Source organism: Sarcophilus harrisii, chromosome 4 (genome assembly GCF_902635505.1).
Source record: "Sarcophilus harrisii chromosome 4, mSarHar1.11, whole genome shotgun sequence".
Taxonomy (NCBI): Eukaryota; Metazoa; Chordata; class Mammalia; order Dasyuromorphia; family Dasyuridae; genus Sarcophilus; species Sarcophilus harrisii.
In genome coordinates this window covers 423,289,495-423,311,915 of record NC_045429.1, presented here as the reverse complement: position 1 = coordinate 423,311,915, position 22,421 = coordinate 423,289,495, and the positions used below count along the sequence as shown (strand labels likewise).

Sequence of the window (22,421 nt, the reverse complement as noted above, 5' to 3'; positions counted from 1 at the left end):
TAAACACAAATGCATCAAATTAAAATAAATGTTTGTTGGATAACAGCTTAAACTTATCTGTCCATTCAGGGCAATGGAGTTCTTAGAACAAGGAAGCATACTGCAATGGAAAGTAGATTGAAATTCAGGGGAGCTTACTTGGGGATCTTGGGTCCTGCCACTAATTCACTTGAAACAAACTGGACGGTTAATGGCCTTAGTTTAAAAAGGTCAAGGTCTCCCACTGCATCCAGGGCCACCTTGAGTAGTCTTGATCTATATCTTGCCATTGGACCCAGATGGCTCTGGAGGAGAAATTGAGGTTGGTGACCCTGAACAGTCCTTCACCTAAATCCAATTCACTTGCATGTCATGGTATCACCTCCATGTCATGGTCTTCTTCAAGAATAAAGGACAGACATTAACAACAGCTCATTTCCCTTTAGTAAGATTTTAGATTTCTCCTAATTAAAATGAGTTGAACTAGACAACTCCTAACATCCTTTCTCGCTTTTAAAATTCCATGAGCTCACTCTTCCTTTGGAAGTGAATTGCCTGCCATCTGGGTACTAACCACGGATGACCAAGCTTCCTTGCTGCTTCCTCATACATGCTCCCAAACAGCAATGTGCCCAAATGAGCCACATTAGAATGAGGCTTTCTAGTTTAATTGCCATCTTCAAATTTGGCAATATCTTATTAATAACAATGACAGCAACAACAATATTTTCAGCTCTAATTTGTCCATTTTGTTGTTATCACAGCAGATATAATAAAGAATTTATGAAGCATCTCTCATATTTGGAGCACTGTGCCAAGCCTAGGGAAGATAGAACTGAGGATGCTCAATGTGGAAAAGAGAAGGCTGAAGGGGACATGGTAATTGCCTCCAAGGATTTGAAGGGGTTCCATGGGGAAGGAATATGAGATTTGTTCAGTTTGCCTTTGGAGGAGACATGAAAGAAAATGGATTGAGATTGCACAGGTAAATTCAGGCGAGATATAAAGAAACTGTCCTCACAATAAAAGCCAGATCCTTCAATTCCAGGTCCATCAAATCACTCTCTTTACATTGTACCAATCTATTTTCAAAATAATTCCCCTAAAACATATCAAGCTGTATGCTTCTTGAAGCCATGGACCGTCTTTTGCCCCTCCTTGTAACTCTCCTGCGCTTACTTAGCACAATCTCGGCACCTAGCAGATGCTTAATAAATATTTACTATAAAACCCACTTCCATGGGCATGTTGGTAATGCAGTGGATAGAGCACTGGGCCTGGAGTCAGGAGGACTTGAGTTCAAATCCAGCCTCAGACACTTGATTGGTACTAGCTGTGTGACCATAGGCAAGTCACTTAACCCCAATTGCCTTGTAAAAAACAAAACAAATCTCCATCCATAGTGCTCAACTATCTACTCAATAGATATAAGATAATAGAGAATAAAATATGACTCCCATCCATTTCCATGAATGTGTATAGGGAAGAAGGAGAAATATAGGATTCAAAGGAAATATAGAAGAGACAAAAAAAAAAAAATAGGCAGAAGAGCAAGGACACATGGCAACTAGATGTTCCTAGAAAAAAGATTAGTTCATTTGGAGGAGAAAACCTATTTCTGACAGTCTGTGCTTGCAGAAACTCAGAGACCTTTCCCTTAGTAACTATTCTAATTATAGTTCCAGCTACCTGGAAACAAGAGATTTTCCTGCCATTGGCCAAGGCTCTTTCACCCTAGTTGGCATTTCCCACCCTATGGGAGGCATCAGAACAACTGGTAAGCTAGTTGTTGCCATCATTTCTTTTTAGTACTGGGTGGAGAGAGCTGGATGGCTGCATAAGGATTCATGTGCACAAAGAAGCAGAAATGCACATGGGGTTGGTGTCTGAATGATCACAGCTAAACAGCAGAAAGTACCACAGTGCATATGCACAGAAACAAATTAGACACAGTTATCGGGTTTGGCTGAAAATGAGTTTCAAATTGAAATTAGTTTTACCCACCCCCACCACTCTTTCCTACTGTTTTTTTCTGGTTTTATTGGTGAGATAGCCTGAAGTCTTCACAGACCAGCTTTCATCAGATCTAAATCCAGATATGTTTTGTGACATGTTGTGAACTCCTTTTCAGGGTTATAGAAATTGAGCCCTACAGAATCTAATATCAAACATTAAAAAACAAACAAACAAACAAACAAACAAACAAACCTTGAGCTTCCTAGTTTATTGTCCAGAAGACTCCATTGCTCCCTGAAAAGTGACCTCTACGATTACCCTTAGGTATTTTTAATGGAGAATGTTTATGTAGCTTCAAATACTTCATGAGAAAAATCTTTTCCCTCCCCCCTTCTGTACCATCCCCCACCCCAAAGCTGAAGGGAACATGGGGATGTCATGCTATCAAGGACTTAGGAAAGTTTGCAAATATTAGCTCCAGCTTAGCAACACATTGACTGGATTGCCATTAAGAATCTAGAATGCTTTATTTATAAATATATTTCCCAAAGTATCTTCTTTCATTCTCCTTCCTACCTTTTTCTCTCCCCACTCACCCCCATTTAAAAATCAGTACAAAGCCTCATATTGGTCCCGAGGACTCAAAACCGGCCCCTGAGGAGCCTTCGGTTGAACGGGGGGAAATATATTAATATAAATAACTAAGAGATAGGGAGAGCATATATTCTGCTCTTTTAACAGGCCCCCTGAACTTGTCCAGTTGCAACATATGTTTCATGGACTTGTGACAATGTTTTTGGTTTCACAAGAACTCTCTGGGATAGGGGCTATTATAATCAAACACTCTATTTTACAGTTGGGGAAACTGAGGCTAAAGTGACTTGCGTAAAGCTAGTAAGCATCTGAGGCTGGATTTGAACTCAGATCTTCCTGACTTTAGAACCAGCACTCTAATCTCTGAGAGTTGACAAATAAAGAGAATAAATAGGTTTTACCAGAACACAGACTATATGGGAAGTAGCCTGGCACTGTGGAGAGAGTGCTAGCCATGGATTCAGGAAGCCTTGGGTTAAGATCCCTCTGAAATCTCATCATATCAATCTGAATCAGTTCCTTCATTTCTCTGAGCCTCAATTTTCTATAAAATGAAGGTGATGAACTAGATGGGCTCTAATGTCTCTTCCAGCTCCTATCTAGATTGATATCGTATTCCAAGAAGGAATAGTAGGAGAGAAGATGTTTCCCATTGTTTCCTGCACATGAGATGCCATCTCCCAGTTCCAAGCATTTTTATTGACTATCCCCCATGCTGAGAAGATTCTCCCTCCTTATTGCCACCTCTGGGGAGCCCTGATATCCTTCAAGCTTCATAGTAAAATTCCACTTTCTTTAAGAAACCTTTCTCAGTCCTCCTTAGCCTTATAAATAATAATAATATAATATTATATAATAAGTAGGGCACCTAAATGGCACAGTGGATAGAGTTCTGGCCCAGGAGTCAGGACGATTCTTCTTCCTGAATTAAAATCTGGTCTCAGACACTTACTAGCTGTGTGACCCTGGGCAAGTTATTTAACTCTGCATGCCTTAGTTTTCTTAAAATCTATAAAATGAGCTGGGGGAGAAAATGGGAAATCACTCCAATATCTTTGCCAAGAAAACCCCAAATGAGTTTGTGAAGAGTCAGACACAAATGAAAATGACTGAACAATATGTGATGAGAATATATTATAATAAACAATCATCATAAATCACAATTAGGTCATTCCCTCTCAGTCTTCAGTTTGTTCAATCTATATCTTGTTTGTGCATAGCTCTTTGCATGTTTTCTCCCTATAAGTCTGTGAACTCCTTAGGATCTGTTACTATTTTTTGCCTTTCTTTGTATTGCCATTATTTAACACAGTTCCTGGCACAGAGTAGATACCTAATAAGTGCTTGCTGACTGAGTGACTGAAAGATATGCCAGAATCATATTATGGAGGGCTTTAAATGTTAAGATCAGGATTTTATACATTATCCTATAAGCAAAGTGAAGTTAGTTATTAAAGTTTTTTTGAATGGGGGAGGAACACAATTAAAGTGGAAAATTAGTAATATTCTTTATTGTCATTTCTCTAGCTACTTAAGCCTACTACTCTGCTATGTTCACTGGGATTGAATGGATAACATATATGACATTTGTTTCTATCAGAAACCTATCCACTGACAAAGAAAGAGACCCTTGACTGGTGTTTCTCAAAATATACTCAACATAAAAAAGTCTGTTATGGGTTAAGAACCACTAATAGTCTTTGAGAGTCTGTGGACAAATTTTTTGGGGAATGCCAAAGATCCTCTGGTGTGTTACTTAATTTATTTTTAAAAATCAGGTCATTCCTAATATGGGAATGTTTTACATGATTGCACCCATATCAGATTGCTTACCATCTCAGGGAGGGGTAAAGGAAGGAAGACAAGGACAAAAAAAGCTCAAAACATTTTAAAAAATGTTTTTTTAATTGTTTTAAGATATAATTGGGGGAAAACATTTTTAAAATAAGGTCCTTCCAAGTAATTGACACCAATAGGCAGCACCCTGGTATCCTTCTGGACAGCTCATAAAGGGATTTAGTCTCACTGCACAATTCTTCTGACTTCTAACACAGGCTTAGCATACAAATTGACATGCTTCCCTGTCCAGGAGCTGAGAGAAATCAGGCCAGAGCTAAAGGAACTCAGGCAGGAGGCCAAAAAGAAATTCAGTAGACTAACTCCCGATTTCTTTTTAATAGAAAATAGGCATTTCTATTGAGATGGGGCAGGGAGAGGGAGAATGGGTGAATTTCTTGCCATTTGAATCCCTGTATTCTCTTCCATTGTTTATATAGGCAAAGCAAAATGAAGAATTTGGATAATTATCTCAATGATTCTGGTCCCAAAGCTGATTTAAAAAAAAAAAAAAAAAAACGTGATTGACCTGAATGATTCCCATTAAGTGATTCTAATGATTATAATTAATCCAGATTATTTTTCAGTCTTTCATTTTACTTTATGGAGACAAAGAGTGTGGTGATATGGGGGGGGGGGGGAAGAAAGAAGGGAAAAAGAAAGAAGGGAAATAGGGGGCAATAAAACAATTTAGAGGAGAAATACAAACCAATAGCTAGCAACCATATGAAGATTTTTTTTGAATCCATCTCCAGAAATCTTAAACCCACCAAGTTCCTCTGGGAAAAGAATAGTTTCATTTCATAGGTTTAAAAAAATAGGTTCAAGGAATTTAAGAAAAAGCTACACACACACACACACAAAACCACAAACATCCTCACTCTTGTTCAAAAGTTTTACTTATTGTAATTCTTTTTCACTTTGCAGTTAATTTGTAGCTCAATTTTACCTGGGCCTTTATGATGCTCTACTCACTGGTGGAGAATATTCTGAATTCAATTCTCAACACAAAATAACAGTCTGTCATGCAAAAGGCCCTCAGAATAGCAGGCCAATCAATGAAGAGGTAAAATAGGATGCTGTGTTTACTGTTTAGAGAACGAGCATTTAACACAGAGCAGCAGATTTCACAAATTCCAGGATCAGGCGTGTTTTTGATTGGGGAAGGGGGCGGGGAAGGAGGGAGATGACATTGAGTAAGTGTGTGAAAACATGGGATTAGATAATCAACAACAAGGAAGTTGGTCAAGTCAGCACCCAGAAATTGTTCCCAAGAACAGCTGCAATCCAGAAATATTAACAAGCCCATCTATCTAGGGGGGAGTTATACTCAGCCGCAGGATATTTGCAGTTTATTCTACTCATTGTCTCACTCCAGAAATAGGAGCTTAGAAATACTACTATGACTTAGACTTTCATCATTAGATGTTTAAGGAACAGAGGATCATAACTCTAGAACTGGAAAGGACCTTAGAGATCATATAGTCCAATGGCTAATCTCCACGGAGAGATGAAGAAACTGAGACTCAGAGAACACAGTTGCTTGGTCAGTCTTTTCAGTTCTCCTACTTTGGATGACCCCATTTGGCAAAGATACTGGAGTGGTTGGCCACTTCCTTCTCCAGCTCATTTGACAGAGGAGGAAACTGAGGCACTCAGGGTTAAGATTTGCCCAGGATCACACAGCTAGTAAGTGTTGGAGGCCAGATTTGGACTCACATAATCTTCCTAACTCCTTGCCCAGTGTTCTATGTACTACACTGTATACACTAAGTTGCCTGTATAGTTACTAAGTCACAAAACCTGCATTGTTCCAATGCGGATTCACCTCTTTCCACAGCACCTTTAAAAGACTGGGAATATATAGTTAATATACACAAAAAACAGGGAACAGTAGTACTATGAAAGTAGACATATTGTCTGAACTTTTGTTCTAGGTTTGAGTTTGAGTTTCCTATTATTAGGACAAGGGGATGCTAAATTAAAAGTTTTTTTCTGGGTCCAAGAATTTGGAAATGTCTCCCCTCTTTTCAGCCAGTCAGTCACTAAGCACTATTATATGCAAAGCACAGGGGATACTTTTGAGCTAATTAATAATTATCATCACTGACACATTTTATACTTTAGCATATGTTATCTCATTTTTATTTCCCCAATAAATCTGTAGGGAACAACTCCAGATCTTTTAATAACCATTTTACAGATAAGGAAACCAAGGTTGAAACATTTATCAAGTGTGTACTGGGTATAAGGGCTGCAGTGGGGATACAAAGAGTCACATTAAACAATATCTATCCTCAAAGGACTTACATTTTATTAGGAACCCATGTCTTTCCACTCTACAATGTCCTTTCTTCTTCCATCAAAATCCAAGTCAAGCTACTATCAGAATCAATCAACAAATAAACAGTTGTTAAATACCTACTAAGTGCTGGGGATACAAAAAGAGGCAAAAGATAGTACCTGAGTCTCAAGGAGCTCACAATCTAATAGGAAAGAAAATATGTAAACAAATATTTACAAATACATTATAGACAGGATAAATAGGAAACAATTAACATAGGGGAAGCACTAGAATCAGGAGAGATTGGGGAAGGCTTCTGATTATTACAACTGCTCCTATGAGAACAATGATTACCTCCACCAGCCATGTATTTATACAGTGCAATACTAATTGTTTTTTTTTTTTTTTTTAAAGTTGAACTGGACAACAACTCTTTGAGGGAACGTACACAGCACTATTACACAATAGTACCCAGTACTATTAACAAGTTAGCCTTAGGTAAATCACCTTGAAGGAACAAATTTAAGAAAGCCACATGGGATACAGAGCATCCTAAAGGATGGCAGGAGAATGCCCTCAAAAGGGAAGTGTCTGCATGGGGAGCTATATTTAAAGCTTTGGTATCAGAAGCCAATGCCCTGCCTGTTTTAGGCAGAAATTAGATTAAGGAGCTAAATTTAGATTGGACTGGACTTAACCAGTTCCCTGGCTTCTTGGAGGAGCTGTGTGCTCCTGTGTATGTGTCTTGGAGCACAAACTACAAAGAGAGAGAGATGACAGGAGTTGATACAACAGCTCCATAAAGCCTCATTAAGAATAAAAGGTCTGGAAACTGGAAGCCCTCTCTGAATTAATTAAAATTTATTGTAAAATAAATGTTGTAATATATAATAAATATTTTACTTTTAATAAAATAAATATTTCATTTTAATAAATGCATTAATTAAATTAAAATTAATTAAAATAATAAACCAGAGTTATGCATTTTCAAATCATGAGAATATTATATAATCAAGGACAAGTGAATCATCACAAATAAAATGAGGGCAAATTAATTAAATTATATTGCATAATGCTCTGAAAATATTTAAATCCTGATTTATATACTATCTATTTTAACCATTTTGTTAAAAAAATCCTTAGAATTATTTCAAATTCTAATTTGGTGGGATTTGAATTAATGAGGCTTAATTCTATTAAATAAAGTATATCTCTTCTTCCCCTGCCTTTCTCCTCCAAACAATTAGTCAAGTTTTAATTAACCAGCTACCTATGTCTACCATAGACTAGGCTGACTTCTCTGAATCATTTAATATATACAAAATTAAAGGGAGCCCCAAACTCTAGAAATAATATGAAATATAGAAAAGATAAAGATGGCAGTTACTGTGCATTATGAAGAAAAAATACTATTTGAGTTAGGAAATATTAAAAAGTCAAGTCATAGGCATGAAGAGCTTTTTATTATTGACCTCTTTGAAGTATGTGCTTCGATTTGCATTCTCTGGGTCAAAATAAACATTTCAGCCACTTTAAAAAAAGTGTAATTCCAAATTTGTTTGCAGAATGGTCAGATCAATTCCACCAATTGTATGTCTTGATTTCTACATAAGTCAGTAATTGTTCATATTTTCTTGGTCCTATTTTTTTAATCAATAAAATCTGAGAATATTTCCACATATTTGGTACCTTCCTTTCCTTTAAATATCTTTTAAATTGGTCCCTCAGTGCCCTCACGATTTTACCATTTTTAGCACTTTCCTCCTTCCTTCTGTGTGTGTTTGTCTCGATGTATATAAAGGTGTGTTTATGTATATATGTATAATACACAGATGTCTTTGTGGGCACATACACACGTGTACACGTGTAGGTACATATACACACATGTACCTATGTGGGTATGTATATGACACAGGTAGGGGATGTGATTAATATGCTGAGCCTGAAGTCAGAAAGACATGAATTCAATTCTGGCCACAGATATTTATTAGATGTATGATCCTGGACAAATATCTCTGCCTCAGTTTCCTCATCTGTAAATTGAGTTAGAGAAGGAAATGGTAAACCATTCTAGTATCTTTGCCAAGAAAACCCCAAATGGGGTCACAGAGAGTTGGACACAATTGAAAAAACTAAACAATAACAAAAAAGTATGTGTATATATAGATTACATATTATATGTTTGTGTATACACAAATTCGATACGCTCCATCTACTTTTCTTATCCTATCTTTTCCTTCACACAGTTGACTAAAAGATATTAAGAATATAAGAGTCCCCTTTTGCTAACTGCTAATTCAACTTGGCAGAACTGCCTTATATTTTAACAAAGTGCCTCTAAATCATATATATCAAGATCATTCAACAGTCCTTAGAGGTGAAATAATAGAAATAACTATTTCAATGATACTCCAATAGTAAATAAGAAGCAAGCATAAAACAACTCCCAGTGTTTGCCACAATGATGGAGGATATTTAAAGCTATTTAAGTCAAAGAAGAATTCCTTCCTGCCTTCCTGATGGGATTCTCTCCAGATGTTTCCGTTTCTGTATAACATTGTATTGATTACATTAAAGGCCAAAACATTTCAGAGCCTCTTGGATGAGATCTGTAATCACTCAAAGGGGTTTGGCCTGTCCACGGAAAGACCAAATAAAGATTTTCTACTGCCCCTATTTCAATGTGCTTCTGAATGGACAGACACCCTATAGAGATTATTCAATAGTAGATATAATACAAACAGATATATTTATATCTATCTGTATATACAGGGTGTCTCAAAAGTCTCAGCACAGTTTTAAGCCTTATTAACTTTAGAAATATAGATGTTACAAATTATAAAAACATAATTTTAAGGTTATATAAATTTATTTTAAAATTTAATTTTGTGAATTTTGAATAACGAATTTTTATTTCAATTTAGTTTTGGGATGACTCTTTTTCAGACCAGGAGATCCTCTTGAATCCTCCTTGCTTGAATATCTCAGTCGCCTGTTTTATCTCCATTAGAATTTTTCTTGTGGGGTGACATTAAAACTGGTATGAAAACCTCATTCCTTAGATGATCTTTAGGCTAAAATTACAAATGCAATCCTTTCAGTCATTGATGAGCAGCAATTAATGTTGTTCTTGTTCAGTCATGTCTGACTTTTCATGATCCAATTACGTTGTTTTCTTGGCAAAGATACTAGAGTGGTTTTGGTTTTCCATTTCCTTCTCCAGTGACAGCTGGGAAGTTTCTGAGTCTAGATTTGAACTCAGGTCTTCTTGACTCCAAATCTAGCATTCCTATCAACTGCATCACCTAAAATTTTAAAATCAATTATGACAATGCTTAGTACAGCACACTGATTATATTAAACTTTGGTTAAGAAACATGCTGATATTTAAAACATCAATATTTTAAAGTTTTATGCAATAAGCCTTTCAAATATTGTTTTTTTTAAAGTTTGTAGCATTTTTATTTCTGAAGTTATCAAAACTTAAAACTGCACTAAGACTTCTGGGACAGTCTGTACATACATATATATTTGTGTGTCCGGGGTAGACAACACAGATAGAAAATGGATTTTGGCAAAGTGCAAAAGCTTCCCATTAAAGACCCATCTTTTGAATATGAACATTTTATCACCATTGCTACATCACAACATTGAGATCTGGAATACAATTACTTCTGAAGAACTGAAGACCATCACACAGAGGATGCTAGAGAGTATGATTTGAGATTGTAATATCTATATAATCAATAAGAAATTCTGAAAAGCAGGAGTAAGAAATATCACTGAAGGACTGTATAACAAAAAGAGAAAATGAACTGGTTGTACGCGAGGGATGACAGATGGACAGATGGCTAGAGGGCTCCCTTTGGACTGGGGTCACCCAGCACGGGCAGGCACAAATGGATTGCAGTCTGGATTGTTGGTGGAACTCCCACGTCAATAAGATCAAATTGTCATTTGAATATCTAAGTCTTTCTGCAATGCCTCCAAGATGGACCATTTTTCATTCTGTGTCAATCTTTGAGAATTTGATGCTGTATCTTGACGTGTAGATCAAGAAACTAAGGCTTAGAAAAGCTGTCCAAGGTCGTAACAAGAAAATAGCATGGCTAGAATCTGAATCAAGGTCTCCAGGCTCCCACAAGAGCCATTTTGTGTCTTAAACTATGTATACAACTTTCCCTAAAGTCTAGCTTCTAAAATTATAGGGTGCAACTCCACATGGGAAATCATATCAATGTGGGGGGGTCACAAAATTATGATTTATTAGCAGTAAATGTTTGATTTGTATACCTATTTTATATATCTATACACCAGGGATTGTGTAAAAATTTCTTGAGTGAAAAGGAGTCGTGAGTGGAAAAAGTTTAATAAGCCCTGCCATAAAGTACCTTTAACTCATTCTCAACAGACATGTCATTTGTCAAATCCAAATGGCCTACAGAAAACAAAGGACAAAAATTCAATACTACATATTAGTGTCAAAGGAAAGTGAATGTTATATATGTGGCTTTGACATGAGAGAATATTGGGAAGTTTGTTTTTAGCATATCTCCACCTTCCAGGTATCCATATTTCTCCTGATTGCCCAACTGTCCTCACTATGGAAACAATTTTTTCTCCCACCATTGGGTTTTGTCCCATATTTTAGAACTGTGGTCCAACTTGTGGATTGTGTATGAACCCCAGGGTGAGATTGTATAGTTACAGCAAGAGGAATGAAATACATATACAACACCAACCTTCTGCCTTGTCATTTTGATTATTTTTTCAGCAAATTTATCATCAGTTGCTAAGTAAATAATTGTTATAGTTTGTATTTCAAAACCATTTGGATGTCATCACAGAATAAAGCACAGATCCACCACAGATTACTGGCTTTTTGCCTTGTCATTTTGATCATTTTTTTCAGTAAATATAGAATTAGTTACCTGAATAAATAATAGGTGACGTAGTTTGTCTTTCAAATACATCTGGATATTGTCACAGTTAATAAAACACAAATCTATCTTTAAGCATTTATTATATATTATACATAATTGTCATCTATATTATATATAATATAACATTCATAATGGCCTCGTTATTGTGTTATATATTTGTAGTTTGTCAGAAATAGTGCTCAACTTGATCTCAGGAAAGACCTGAGTTTAAACTTTGATTCTGAGCCTCTAAGTTTATTCATCTGTACAATGGGAATGATTAATCAACAAAGCAATTATTAATCACTTAATGTGTGCCTAGTTTGGGGGATAGAAAACCAAAAATAAAACCACCCAAAGTAACTTGGAAAGGGACACTGCAATCAGGAGGAATCAAGGCAGACTTGTAGGGGGTGATCCTTGATAATAATAATTGCAGTAGTAACTGGGAATTTCTTCACTGATGAAAAATAGAAGGGAATTGTTGCCACCATGGATAGAGCACTGAGCATGGACTCAGAAAGACCTGAGTTCCAATTCTGCCTCAGATATTACAAAGCTGTGCTTACCCTCTGATTGCCTGACAAAATGAAACCACTGAAGAAAAAATGGCAACTCCTCCTGTATTTTTGCAAGAAAACCTCAACTGGGACCACAAAGAGTCACTTACAAATGAATAACAACAAAATCACTCTCTAAATGCTTATGGAAATTGGTTAATATGATTAAAAACTCATTTACCTTCAAGAAGTAGTCTAGGGCAGGGGAAAGATAAATGGATTTGGAATCCTTGTGTCTGCCATTTACCCGATATAGAATGCTGAATAAAACCACTGAATTCTCTGGACCTCTGTATCTCCTGTAAAATGAGGGGATTGAACTAGAACATACATACACATGCACAGATGTGTTTATACATGTGTATACAACATATATATGCATATGTACATATATGAATATATTTGTGTGCACATATATGTGTGTACATCTAAATATCACTAAACTCTGTAACCTAAGAACAACTTAATGTGTTAGCCCTACCATGTGACAGCAACATTATTTTTCTAAATAATGCAATATAAAACAATGTAACATGTGTATATATGTATTTTATATATATATAGTTAAATACACACATACATTTAAACATGCACATATGTATGTATTGTTAGTATTAACTAGCAAAGCCAAAGGAAGTATGGGGATTTCAGGGCTGTTATAGGGCTAAAGAAGGAAGAAATGGAAACAAGCATTTATTAAACACCTACTATGTGCCAGCCTTTATGATTATTATCTCATTTGATCCCTCCAACAACCATGGGAGGTGGGTACCGTTACTACTACCATTTACAGATAAGGAAACTGAGGAAAATACAGGTTGTGTGACTTGCCCAAGAGCACTCAGCTTAGAAGTATCTGAGGTTGATCAGATTTTCCAGCAGTCTAGCCACTGCCACCTTTAGGTTAAGGGAGTGGAAAGCCAATTTGGAGGAGGCAGGATATAGTATGGGGAAGATAGAGGCAGTTTTCAAATGTTACCATCTGTAAAACACACTTTAGGCAGAATTATACTTAGCCTGGATTCTGACAATGTGAAGGGAAGCTGCCTAAATCTCAGAAACAATTCTGTTTGGGGCATGTCATTTTATTAAGTGCAATTACATTATGACTCACAATGCAAATCAATTCACTGGGTAGACATCTCCGGAGGACAGGAAAATATACTGCTTTCCAACAAAAGTGGAGTGTTCTTGTCCAAAAAAAAGGGAGGGGGGAGTTGATGGAGTTAATTATCCAAATAATTCAAAAGCTGACATCTAGCCTGCCTTCCAAATTATTTAGGTAACGCCTACAATATCACTCTTGGTTCTTCAGAGCCTAATAGAGACTGCTCCCCACAATTCTTTGCAAAAATGAACAAATCTACTTGAGATTCAATCTGATAAAATTTTATTTTTCGAGCTCTCTGGACAGCTCTCTAAAATCACAGCTTACATATGAATCGTTGATATGCATCTGAGGGAATTTCCAAACTGGGAATTTCTTCATTGATGAAAAGTAGCAGCAGCTGCCATTTTGATGGCCCTTAAGGTTTGCAAAGTATTTTATATATATCACTTCATTTGACCCTCACAATAACCCTGTCAAATAAATTCTATAGATATTAATAGGTCCCTTTTACAGTCTCAGGAAGCTAAGGTTCAGAAAGGTTAAATGATTTGCCTAAGAACACACAGCTAGTGTCTGAAGTGGAATATAAATCCAAGTTTTTGTGATTTTAAGTTCAGTGCTCTATCCACTAATTAACATTGTCTTTCTGGATCTCAGCATTGTCTCCCTCACCACATATAGCTAATGAACTGCCAAGTCTTGTCAAATCTACCTCTGTAACATCTCTTGCATCTCATTATTCCCCTACTCACAGGATCATCCCTCTCCATTGGATTATCTCAACAATCTCCTACTTATTTGGTCTCCTTACCTCAAGTCTCATTGCCTTCAAATGAATGTTCTACATTAGCTTTCAGAGTGACAATCCGAATGCATAAGCCTGACTACATTATTCCCTTGCTCAACGTAAATTTCAGTGGCTCTGTATTACTTCTAAAATCAAAATCCTCTAAAAGTTCTCTTCAGCTTAGTTCCAATTTACCCTCCTCTATTATTCACTATTTCTCTGTCTGTACTCTGAACTTCAGCCATGTTGCCCCTCCCACCCTTCTGCCTTAGCATGGACTATCCAGTCTTTCTGTACTTTTCATTTACTTCTGCCTCAGAATTTCCAAATTCTTTCAAAACTCATCTCAAGCACGACCACATAAAGTTTCTTCTGTGTCCATCCAGATAATATATGTTACCTTATAATACCTTGTATGTTCAATTTTAGAATTGTATGCAAAATTTCTAATTTGATTTGTGATTACTTATATTAACTATTTTTTATTTATACTTACATGAGTATGTTTTATTTCTCTCCCCATATATTATAAGCATCTTAATTGTAGAATTGTTTCTTTCTTTGCCTTTTTATTTCATAACAACAGTATAGGACCTTGAATACAGTAGCCACTTAAGAAATGTTTATTTTTTGATTTATCTGAATATATTGCCTATCTCTTCCCAAATATACAAACTACATTGAAAATGCACTGAAAAAAGACAAAAAGAAATCAGTCCTTATGAGTAAGGAGTTTCCATTCTACTGAAGGAAAAGATAAAATATTTAAACAAGTAGATTTGATTATATATAACTATACATATAACACATATGATTACATATAACAGGTACTTAGCAAATGTTGGTTCTTTCCAACTTTAACACTCCTGGAACATTCAGGACCAGTGACAAAATCCTGTCTGCTCAAAATGCCATTTTCTACTTTCCTATTCTTCATCTAACTGTCTCCTCGCATTTATGTCAAAGCCCTTCAAACATTACACTGGTCTTGCCATATACAAAATTGCTGGGGACAGTTTGTACAATTATCCAATAAATCCAATACATGCTTACTGAATCCCAAGATCTCTAAAACATGAGGGTGGGGGCAGAGAGCATGGGAGGGTTAGTTATCCAGCTAGCTATTCACATTGATAGAATTCATTGAATAATTGCTTGGGTCTCCATTTGCCTGGTAGATGCCAGTTTTTAATCTTTTGTAAGTACCCTAGCTAGGAGCTTTCATTCCATGAAGGCTGGTTTCTCCATCCCAGAGGCCTTATTGCCAACCAAATTTCAAGTTCATTGGAGTCAAAGTTTTTTCTCTGACCTTCCCCTCTCCCTCCTCAGAGGCTTGTTAATCAAAGGGCACCTTATAAAAGATAATACCCTTCCTACATAGGATTAAAGACTGACTACTTTAACCAATATAGTGAAAAGTCATAGAGTAAAATTAAGGAAAAATGGGCAGAAGTTGCAAAAGGTCAAATCTGGGCTTGATGACAGTCCCAGAGGGAAATGGGCTGACTGAAGAACCGGTACATTTCCCCTCCTTGGAGGTTTTTGAGTAGAGATTGCACTGTCAGATATATGGAGAATTCTTTTTACATATGGGTCATATAAGTTGGCTCTGAGCTCCCTTCCAACTTTCAAATTCTGTGATTCTGTTTCTTCTTTATCTCAGGGCAGGAGCAACCCATATACCAAAAATACCTACGCCTCTAACTGCAAAATATGAGGTGTTTAGTTATATAATCACTCCCACACTTTTTATTATCACTGAATTTCAACACCTCTCTCTCTCTCTCTCTCTCTCTCTCTCTCTCTCTCTCTCTCTCTCTCTCTCTCTCTCTTTCTCCCTCTTCTTCTTGATTTCTAGATCCCAACAGATCAAACTGAGCTCAACCAAGCCAGAGCAAGTGCACCTCAAACTGTGTTCCCCTGGCTCATAAACAGCCACAATCGGGATCCCTCTCTCCAAGGGAAAGGTCCAGGCGTGTCTCACTCACCCTTTTGTAGACATCTTCCTGGCTGGCCTCATACTTCTGCTGCATGCGCTCCTCCAGGAAGTAGATGCGCAGCTTGAGACTGAAGTTCTCCTTCTTCAGGTCATTGAGGTGCTGGGACAGAGTACGATATCCATTAGACATGGTGGGCAACCCATGTGGCGGAGCATCACCAATCCCCCTGCTCATCCGAGGTACATGTCAAAGCAACAGAGGGGCATAAATCAAGCCAGATGGGAAGTTACAGAAGGAGACAGGCTGGCCGGCAAGGGGGGTGGTCTTTGCCGGCAAGAGGGGTGAGGGCTTTATGGACACATGCTCCCAAGCAGCCTGCTTTCTCCAGAGCCTTGCTTGGGATTTAGCAGCTCACACTGGGTGCCAGAGTTCAGCCTGCTTTCCTTTTTTACCTCGGGGAGATATTTGTGGAATCCCTGACTGGGGTACATGCTGCATGAACTCAGACACAAGTGGTGATATCTGATACCGGGCAAGGAATCGACTGTCACCCTCCCAGAGCCTTGCTGGCTCAACCACAGGCAATTAACAGCTTCTTTGAAGAGAAGAGGGACTGGACCCCAGAAGCTTCCAGGAAATGGGAAAAATTGGGGTGGGGAGGAGACAGGGGAGAAATCAAGAGAAGGGGCGAGAGAAGTGGTGAGAGGAGAAAAACCAAAGAGGGGTGACCAGAGAGAAAAAAGAAGGCAACAGGGCAGGGGAGCCTGCTAAATACGGGCCATGTGCCAAATGCCCACTTTCTGTGTCATGAATCTCAAAGGGCCACTAATACGGTTCATTATCCAGAAGGGACTCCAATTTCCTTCTGTTACTATGCTGCCTTTCGTCAGCCCAATCAATATGTGTCACACACACACACACACACACTCAGATGCAACTCTCTGGTGATCTTTCTTCATCTGTCATAAGACCACAGTATGTAGAAATAGAAGGGACAGGAGGAAGCTTCTATATAGTAAAACCACTTCATTTTACAAATGGTGAAAATACCCAGAAAGACAAAGTTATTAATTAGTCACAGAGTTAATATATGAACTCCAGCTGATTCTGAGAGAGGCAGAAATATAACTGAATTTGGGGATCAGAAAGTCTGCCTTCAATCTTTCACTCTGTCACTGAGTAGCTGCATGACCCCACCCCTACCCCCACCTCTTCCACTTCCTTCAGCCTCAGTTTCCTAATCTGTAAAATGAGGTGACACAGTACATAGAGCACCAAGTCTGGAGTCAGGCACTTCCTGAGTTCCAAGCTGACACGTAATGGCTGCGTGACCTGGGCAAATTACTTCACCCTGAATGTCTCAGTTTCCTCACCTATAGAATTAGTTGGAAAAGAAAATGGCAAACCACTCCAATATCTTTGCCAAGAAAATCCCAAATAAGATCACAGTTGAAAAATAACAACAAACTAAGTGGGGATTCATTATATTTATAAGCCCAACACCTACCAGAGTGCCTGGAATATAGTAAAGTGAATAATAAATACATATTGATTGGTTCTAACTTTAAATCTACGATCCTATTATTTGTAAAATAGGGATGGGGAGCCTAGACAAAATATCTCTATGTTGTTCTCCAGCTTTAAGTCTTTGATTCTAATACTGAACTCCAATGCCAATGTTTTTCTCTTCATATTTCAAAGAGAGGACTTATTTTTCCTATTTTAGTTACATCTTATAGACTTTAAAAAAAAATCAGTGCTTTACACACACCTACGAAGGAGACAGCCAAGTGATCATCTCTGGGGAAAGGAAAGAAAAAAACATGAAATAAAATAACGGCACATGGAGTGAAGAGCCAGGAGAGCAGAGCTTTCAGCCAGCTTCTCCCCTGGGCAGCCCCACCCGCCCTGGCACCATGTTTTAACTCCCTCACCTGTCAAATGAAGCCACAATCTCAGCTCCAGATAGTGCAGCTTAAGAGCTTCGAAGGACAGCTGCGACATAAGCAGGAAGTATTATTTACTGCACATCACAAGGAACAATGAAGGTGACTGAAAGACTGGCTCACTGGAGACGCCAAATACAGGGGCTTGATGTGGGGGAAAGGGTTCAAGAGGAGGAAGAAATCTTTTATCGTTAAAGCTTTTATTATATTTTTTCTCTCACTGAACAATTTGAGGGCCAGAATAATGTTTAAAAGATTAGAATAATAGAAAAGGACCACATTGAAGTGCTTTAAATTATCTTTAAATTTAAGTTACACAGGTGATATGGAACCTTGGTTCTGCAACTTGTTATTGGTATGATCTGGGGAAAGTCATATTACAGCCCCTGGGTCCTCAGTTTCCTTTTCTGTATAATAAGAGATAGACAACTTCTGTTTTCTCTTTCAGCTCTAGCTCATCTGTTGCTAATAAAGAACCAAAATAAGTGGCATAGCTTCTAAGTACAGAATGCAAATGAAAGAGGCTGGCATTGCTCTAGTGCCTTGGAAGGGAGCATTCAGGAGTCATCAGGGAAGGCTTTCTGGAGGCGATGGTTCTTGAGTTGGACTTTGCTTGAATAATGTGAGTCTGGTGCTTTCCAAGACCACCTGAGATTGTATCTCTCCATGTGACAGGTTGGAAGGAAAGTGCTTCTGGGAGAATCATGAGAACTACTGCATGCATGAACAGTCTGTGTTCTTCCAGCTGTGTGGATGGGATAAGCCTTTTTCTATTGGTTGCATAACCAGGTGTCTTAAAAGTGACTTAAGCTGGCCCCAACTCCAGCTTTTGCTGTATTTGTATCTGGGGCAACAAGGTGTTTCTTTCATTAATAGCCATTGGAACTATGCAGTAAGAAACATACACCCCACGAACTTAAGGCTCTAGAGAGGCAAGCCTGGGTCTTTTGCCTTTTTGTTCAGCTTGGCACATAATAAATGCTTAATTAATCCAATTCTTTCATTCATGGTGTAGACCTACATGAATTATGCTGTGTCAGAATACAGAAAGCCTTAAATGCCAAGAAGAGGCAAAAGGGAGCCTGTGAAGGTTTTTGAGTAGGAAAAAAAGCATGTTTTGGGAAGAATGACAGCTGAAGTGGGAGTTGCCAGGTAAGATGAGGTAAAATTAGGCAGGTAAGATGTATTCCTTCTATAGATTGCTTTAAATGCCAGGATGAAGAATTTGAATTTATTCTTCTAAGCAGTAAGGACCCCTTGAAGTTTTTGAACAAAGGAAATACAATGTATCTTTCTTCACAAAATATTGTCTAAAATATGTACCCATAGTTCCAATGATATTGTGATGAAGAGAGTCATCTACAGACAGAGAGAGGATGGTGGGAACTGAGTATGGATCGCAATACATTTTCACTCTTTCTGTTGTTTATTTGCAATTTATTTTCTTTCTCTTTTTTTCCTTTTTGATCTGATTTTTCTTGTGCAGCAAGATAATTATTATAAATATGTATGTATATATTGGATATGACATATATTTTTATCACTAACATATATTGGATTACTTGCCACTAGGGAGAGGGTGGAAAGAAGGGGGGGAAATTGGAGCACAAGGTTTTGCAAGAGTTAATGTTGAAAAATTATCCATGCATATGTTTTGAAAATAAAAAGCTTTAATAAAAAAAAAGAAATTAAAATAAATAAATAAAATATGTGCCCAATCCCCTATATGCTTTTTTTTTTTTTTGCAACAATTTGTGGCTCTCTCTTGCTCCCTCCCTAATTTCATCTTTCCATCTCCCTTAAATTATGGAGCTCTAGACTGGAAATAGCTCCTAATAATGACCAATGGTGATAATAGCTGGATTGCTGCCCAGCTGTTAAGTGTCACCACCCCTTGATAGATGTCAGTTTTAAAAATAACAACTATATATGATGAATCATATTCAACTCAGCCACCATACTGTCTTCTCTCACTCTTGTAATAGAATAATAATCGACATTTATAAAGAATTTAAAGATCAGCAAAGTGCTCTGTGTATACTCGTTTATTTGAGCTCTGTGACAGGCACCATGATGTAGGGATTAGAGATATCATGTTTTTTCCTAAGTTCTCCTACTTCTATACCTCTCTTCGATAGCTGACACTACTGAGCCTTCTGTACCCCTTGACAATCTCCATGACTTGAATAATCCTTAACTAGTAGTAATTGCAAAAGAGATCTCAAGCAGCTTACTTGCAACAGAACCCTAGATTTGTCCTAGGAGAGGGGAAGATGTATCATTGGGTGGGGATTTTATCATTTACATGACCAGCATAGCCAAACTCTGGTGCTTTGGTAAAATTACCTTCTCAGGGGCACATAGTAAATTAGGGACAGAACCAAGATTATTGCTTAACTCAACCCTATATCCCTTCCATTAAACCTTCTAAAATCTCTGTCTAATCCCTGAAACCCCAGCCATGTTTAAAATATTCAAGAAATACTGCAAATTCCCACTTTCCCAGCCAAATGACAGGAACTGTTCCACTAAGGATTTTATCCTGAAATAACAGGACCGATGCTAGGATAGACAACAAAGGAATCATTACATCAGACCAAAAAATAAGTCCTGCATTAGACATATTCATCACATGGCTAAGCCTAGTAGGGATTCAGATGGTCCCACCCATTCCCTCTCTTCAGAAACAGACACCAACCACCCCCAATCCCAGAATAATAAGGTATCACATTAGATGCCTATGAACTATATAAAACAGAAACACCTCCCAAAAAGTAAACAACCACTTCCCTAGTCACCAAAAATAGATGGTGGTGCTGAAAGTAATACTGGGGGTGGCCCTCACGTGGGCTGCACAGAGAGAAAAGGCTTAGAGTTGGACTTCTATTAGTTCTTGCCACCAGCAACAACAGTGGAGCTGGCTCATGTCAAGCTTTATTTAGGATATTTAGTCCTGTTTAGAATCATGGGATAATAACGAATGGGATCATGAATATAGAATGGGAAGGGATTATGGAGCAGGTCAAACCCCACCATATACAAACGAGGAAACTGAGACCCAGAGAGACTAAATGAATTACTCATGGTCACATGGATTAACCGGAAAAAATAGGATTTGAACTCAGCTCCTCTAACTTCCAAGTTTAGCTTTCTTTCCAGTGCAAGGTTCCCAAACCAGAAGGATTTAATATGCTGAGGGACTGCTATTCAAAGCAAAGATTGACCCATAACACATTAATTTATTCATCCTATTAAAATGGAAGGTTTTTGCCCTCTTCTTTCTCCTGTCAAATCCATGAAATACAACAAGCCATAATACATTTTTATTATACATAGAGGATGATGCAATGAATAGAACACTAGACTCAGGAAGTCCCAAGTTCAATTGCAGCCTCAGATACTTCCCAGTTGTGTGACCCTGGGCAAATCACTAAATCCTCTCTGCCTCAGTTTCCCCATCTATAAAATGAGCTGGAGAAGGAAATAGCAAAATATTCCAGTATCTTTATCAAGAAAACCCTAAATGGGATCAAAGAGATTCAGACACGACTGAAAAGGATTGAACAACACTATGAAGGATGCCGATGATACAAAAACAAAATGGAGATGTCCTCAAGGAGCTTATGTTCTACAGGAGGTTGGTGGGAGGAAGAAGAATAGATAGGATATATATATATATATATATATATATATATATATATATATATATAACATGTAAACAGGTTAAGTGTGTGTGTATGTGTGTGTATATATATATATAGATATAGATATAGATATTTCTATATATGTGTATATAAGTGCAAAGGTCCATGGATAGAGAATGGAATTCCAAGCCCAGGGAACAATCACTAGGCCACTTTGAATGGAACAGAGTTTGTGAATGAAAGTAATATGTATGTATGTTGGGAGGAAGTTTGGAACCAGATTTTTTAAAGACTTTAAATACTACAGAAAATATTCTTTTGGACTTATTTAAGGAGCTGTTGGGTGTTCTGTAAAATAAGGGTAGGTTCTCTTGGGTAGAGAACAACTCTTCTGAGTGTTAAGGCGGGGAAAGTATAGTTAGATTTTTAGTCATCACAGCTACATCAAGAGTGGGTCACTGAAGCAGATTAAGGGAGGTAGCTTCCCTTCTGTTGGCAATTTTTTTCCCCTAGTTAGTAAGCTTTTGCAAAAGTAGGAGTAGGTAGGCAGCAGCAGTAGTGGCAAGAGCAGCAGAAGCAACAGCAGTGATGGGGATGGTAGTAGTAATAATAACTATACTACTAGTAATACTCGTACCATGATGTTCATAGTACAAATAGGAAGAGGAGGAGGAATGCTAGTAGTAATAGTGGTAGTATTAGGAGTTGTACTAGTAGTTTTAGTAATTATACTAATACTAGTAGTAGCATGCTAATATTCATAGTACTAGTGGTAGCAATATTCATACTAGTAGTAGCATTACTACTACTAATGGTAGTAATATTAGTACTACTAGTAATTCTAGTATACCAGTACTCATAG

At 37.6% G+C, this 22,421-nt stretch overlaps 1 protein-coding gene across 3 annotated transcripts in view; it reads right to left on the bottom strand.

The window, feature by feature from the left end:
* The window catches only part of NBPF7 (NBPF member 7), a 226,138-nt gene that overhangs the window by 152,155 nt on the left and 51,562 nt on the right, over positions 1-22,421 (bottom strand). The window contains exons 1-2 of one of the 3 annotated variants that reach the window (XM_031967402.1): positions 16,422-16,571; positions 16,018-16,128 (exon numbers count right to left, since the gene is read on the bottom strand). In XM_031967402.1, the coding sequence (XP_031823262.1) occupies positions 16,018-16,128; positions 16,422-16,460 (150 nt within the window). In that variant the 5' untranslated portion in view covers positions 16,461-16,571. Of the gene's footprint in view, positions 1-16,017; positions 16,129-16,421; positions 16,572-22,421 lie in introns of those variants that run through there. The other 2 variants (XM_023503523.2, XM_023503522.2) reach the window with 2 other exon arrangements.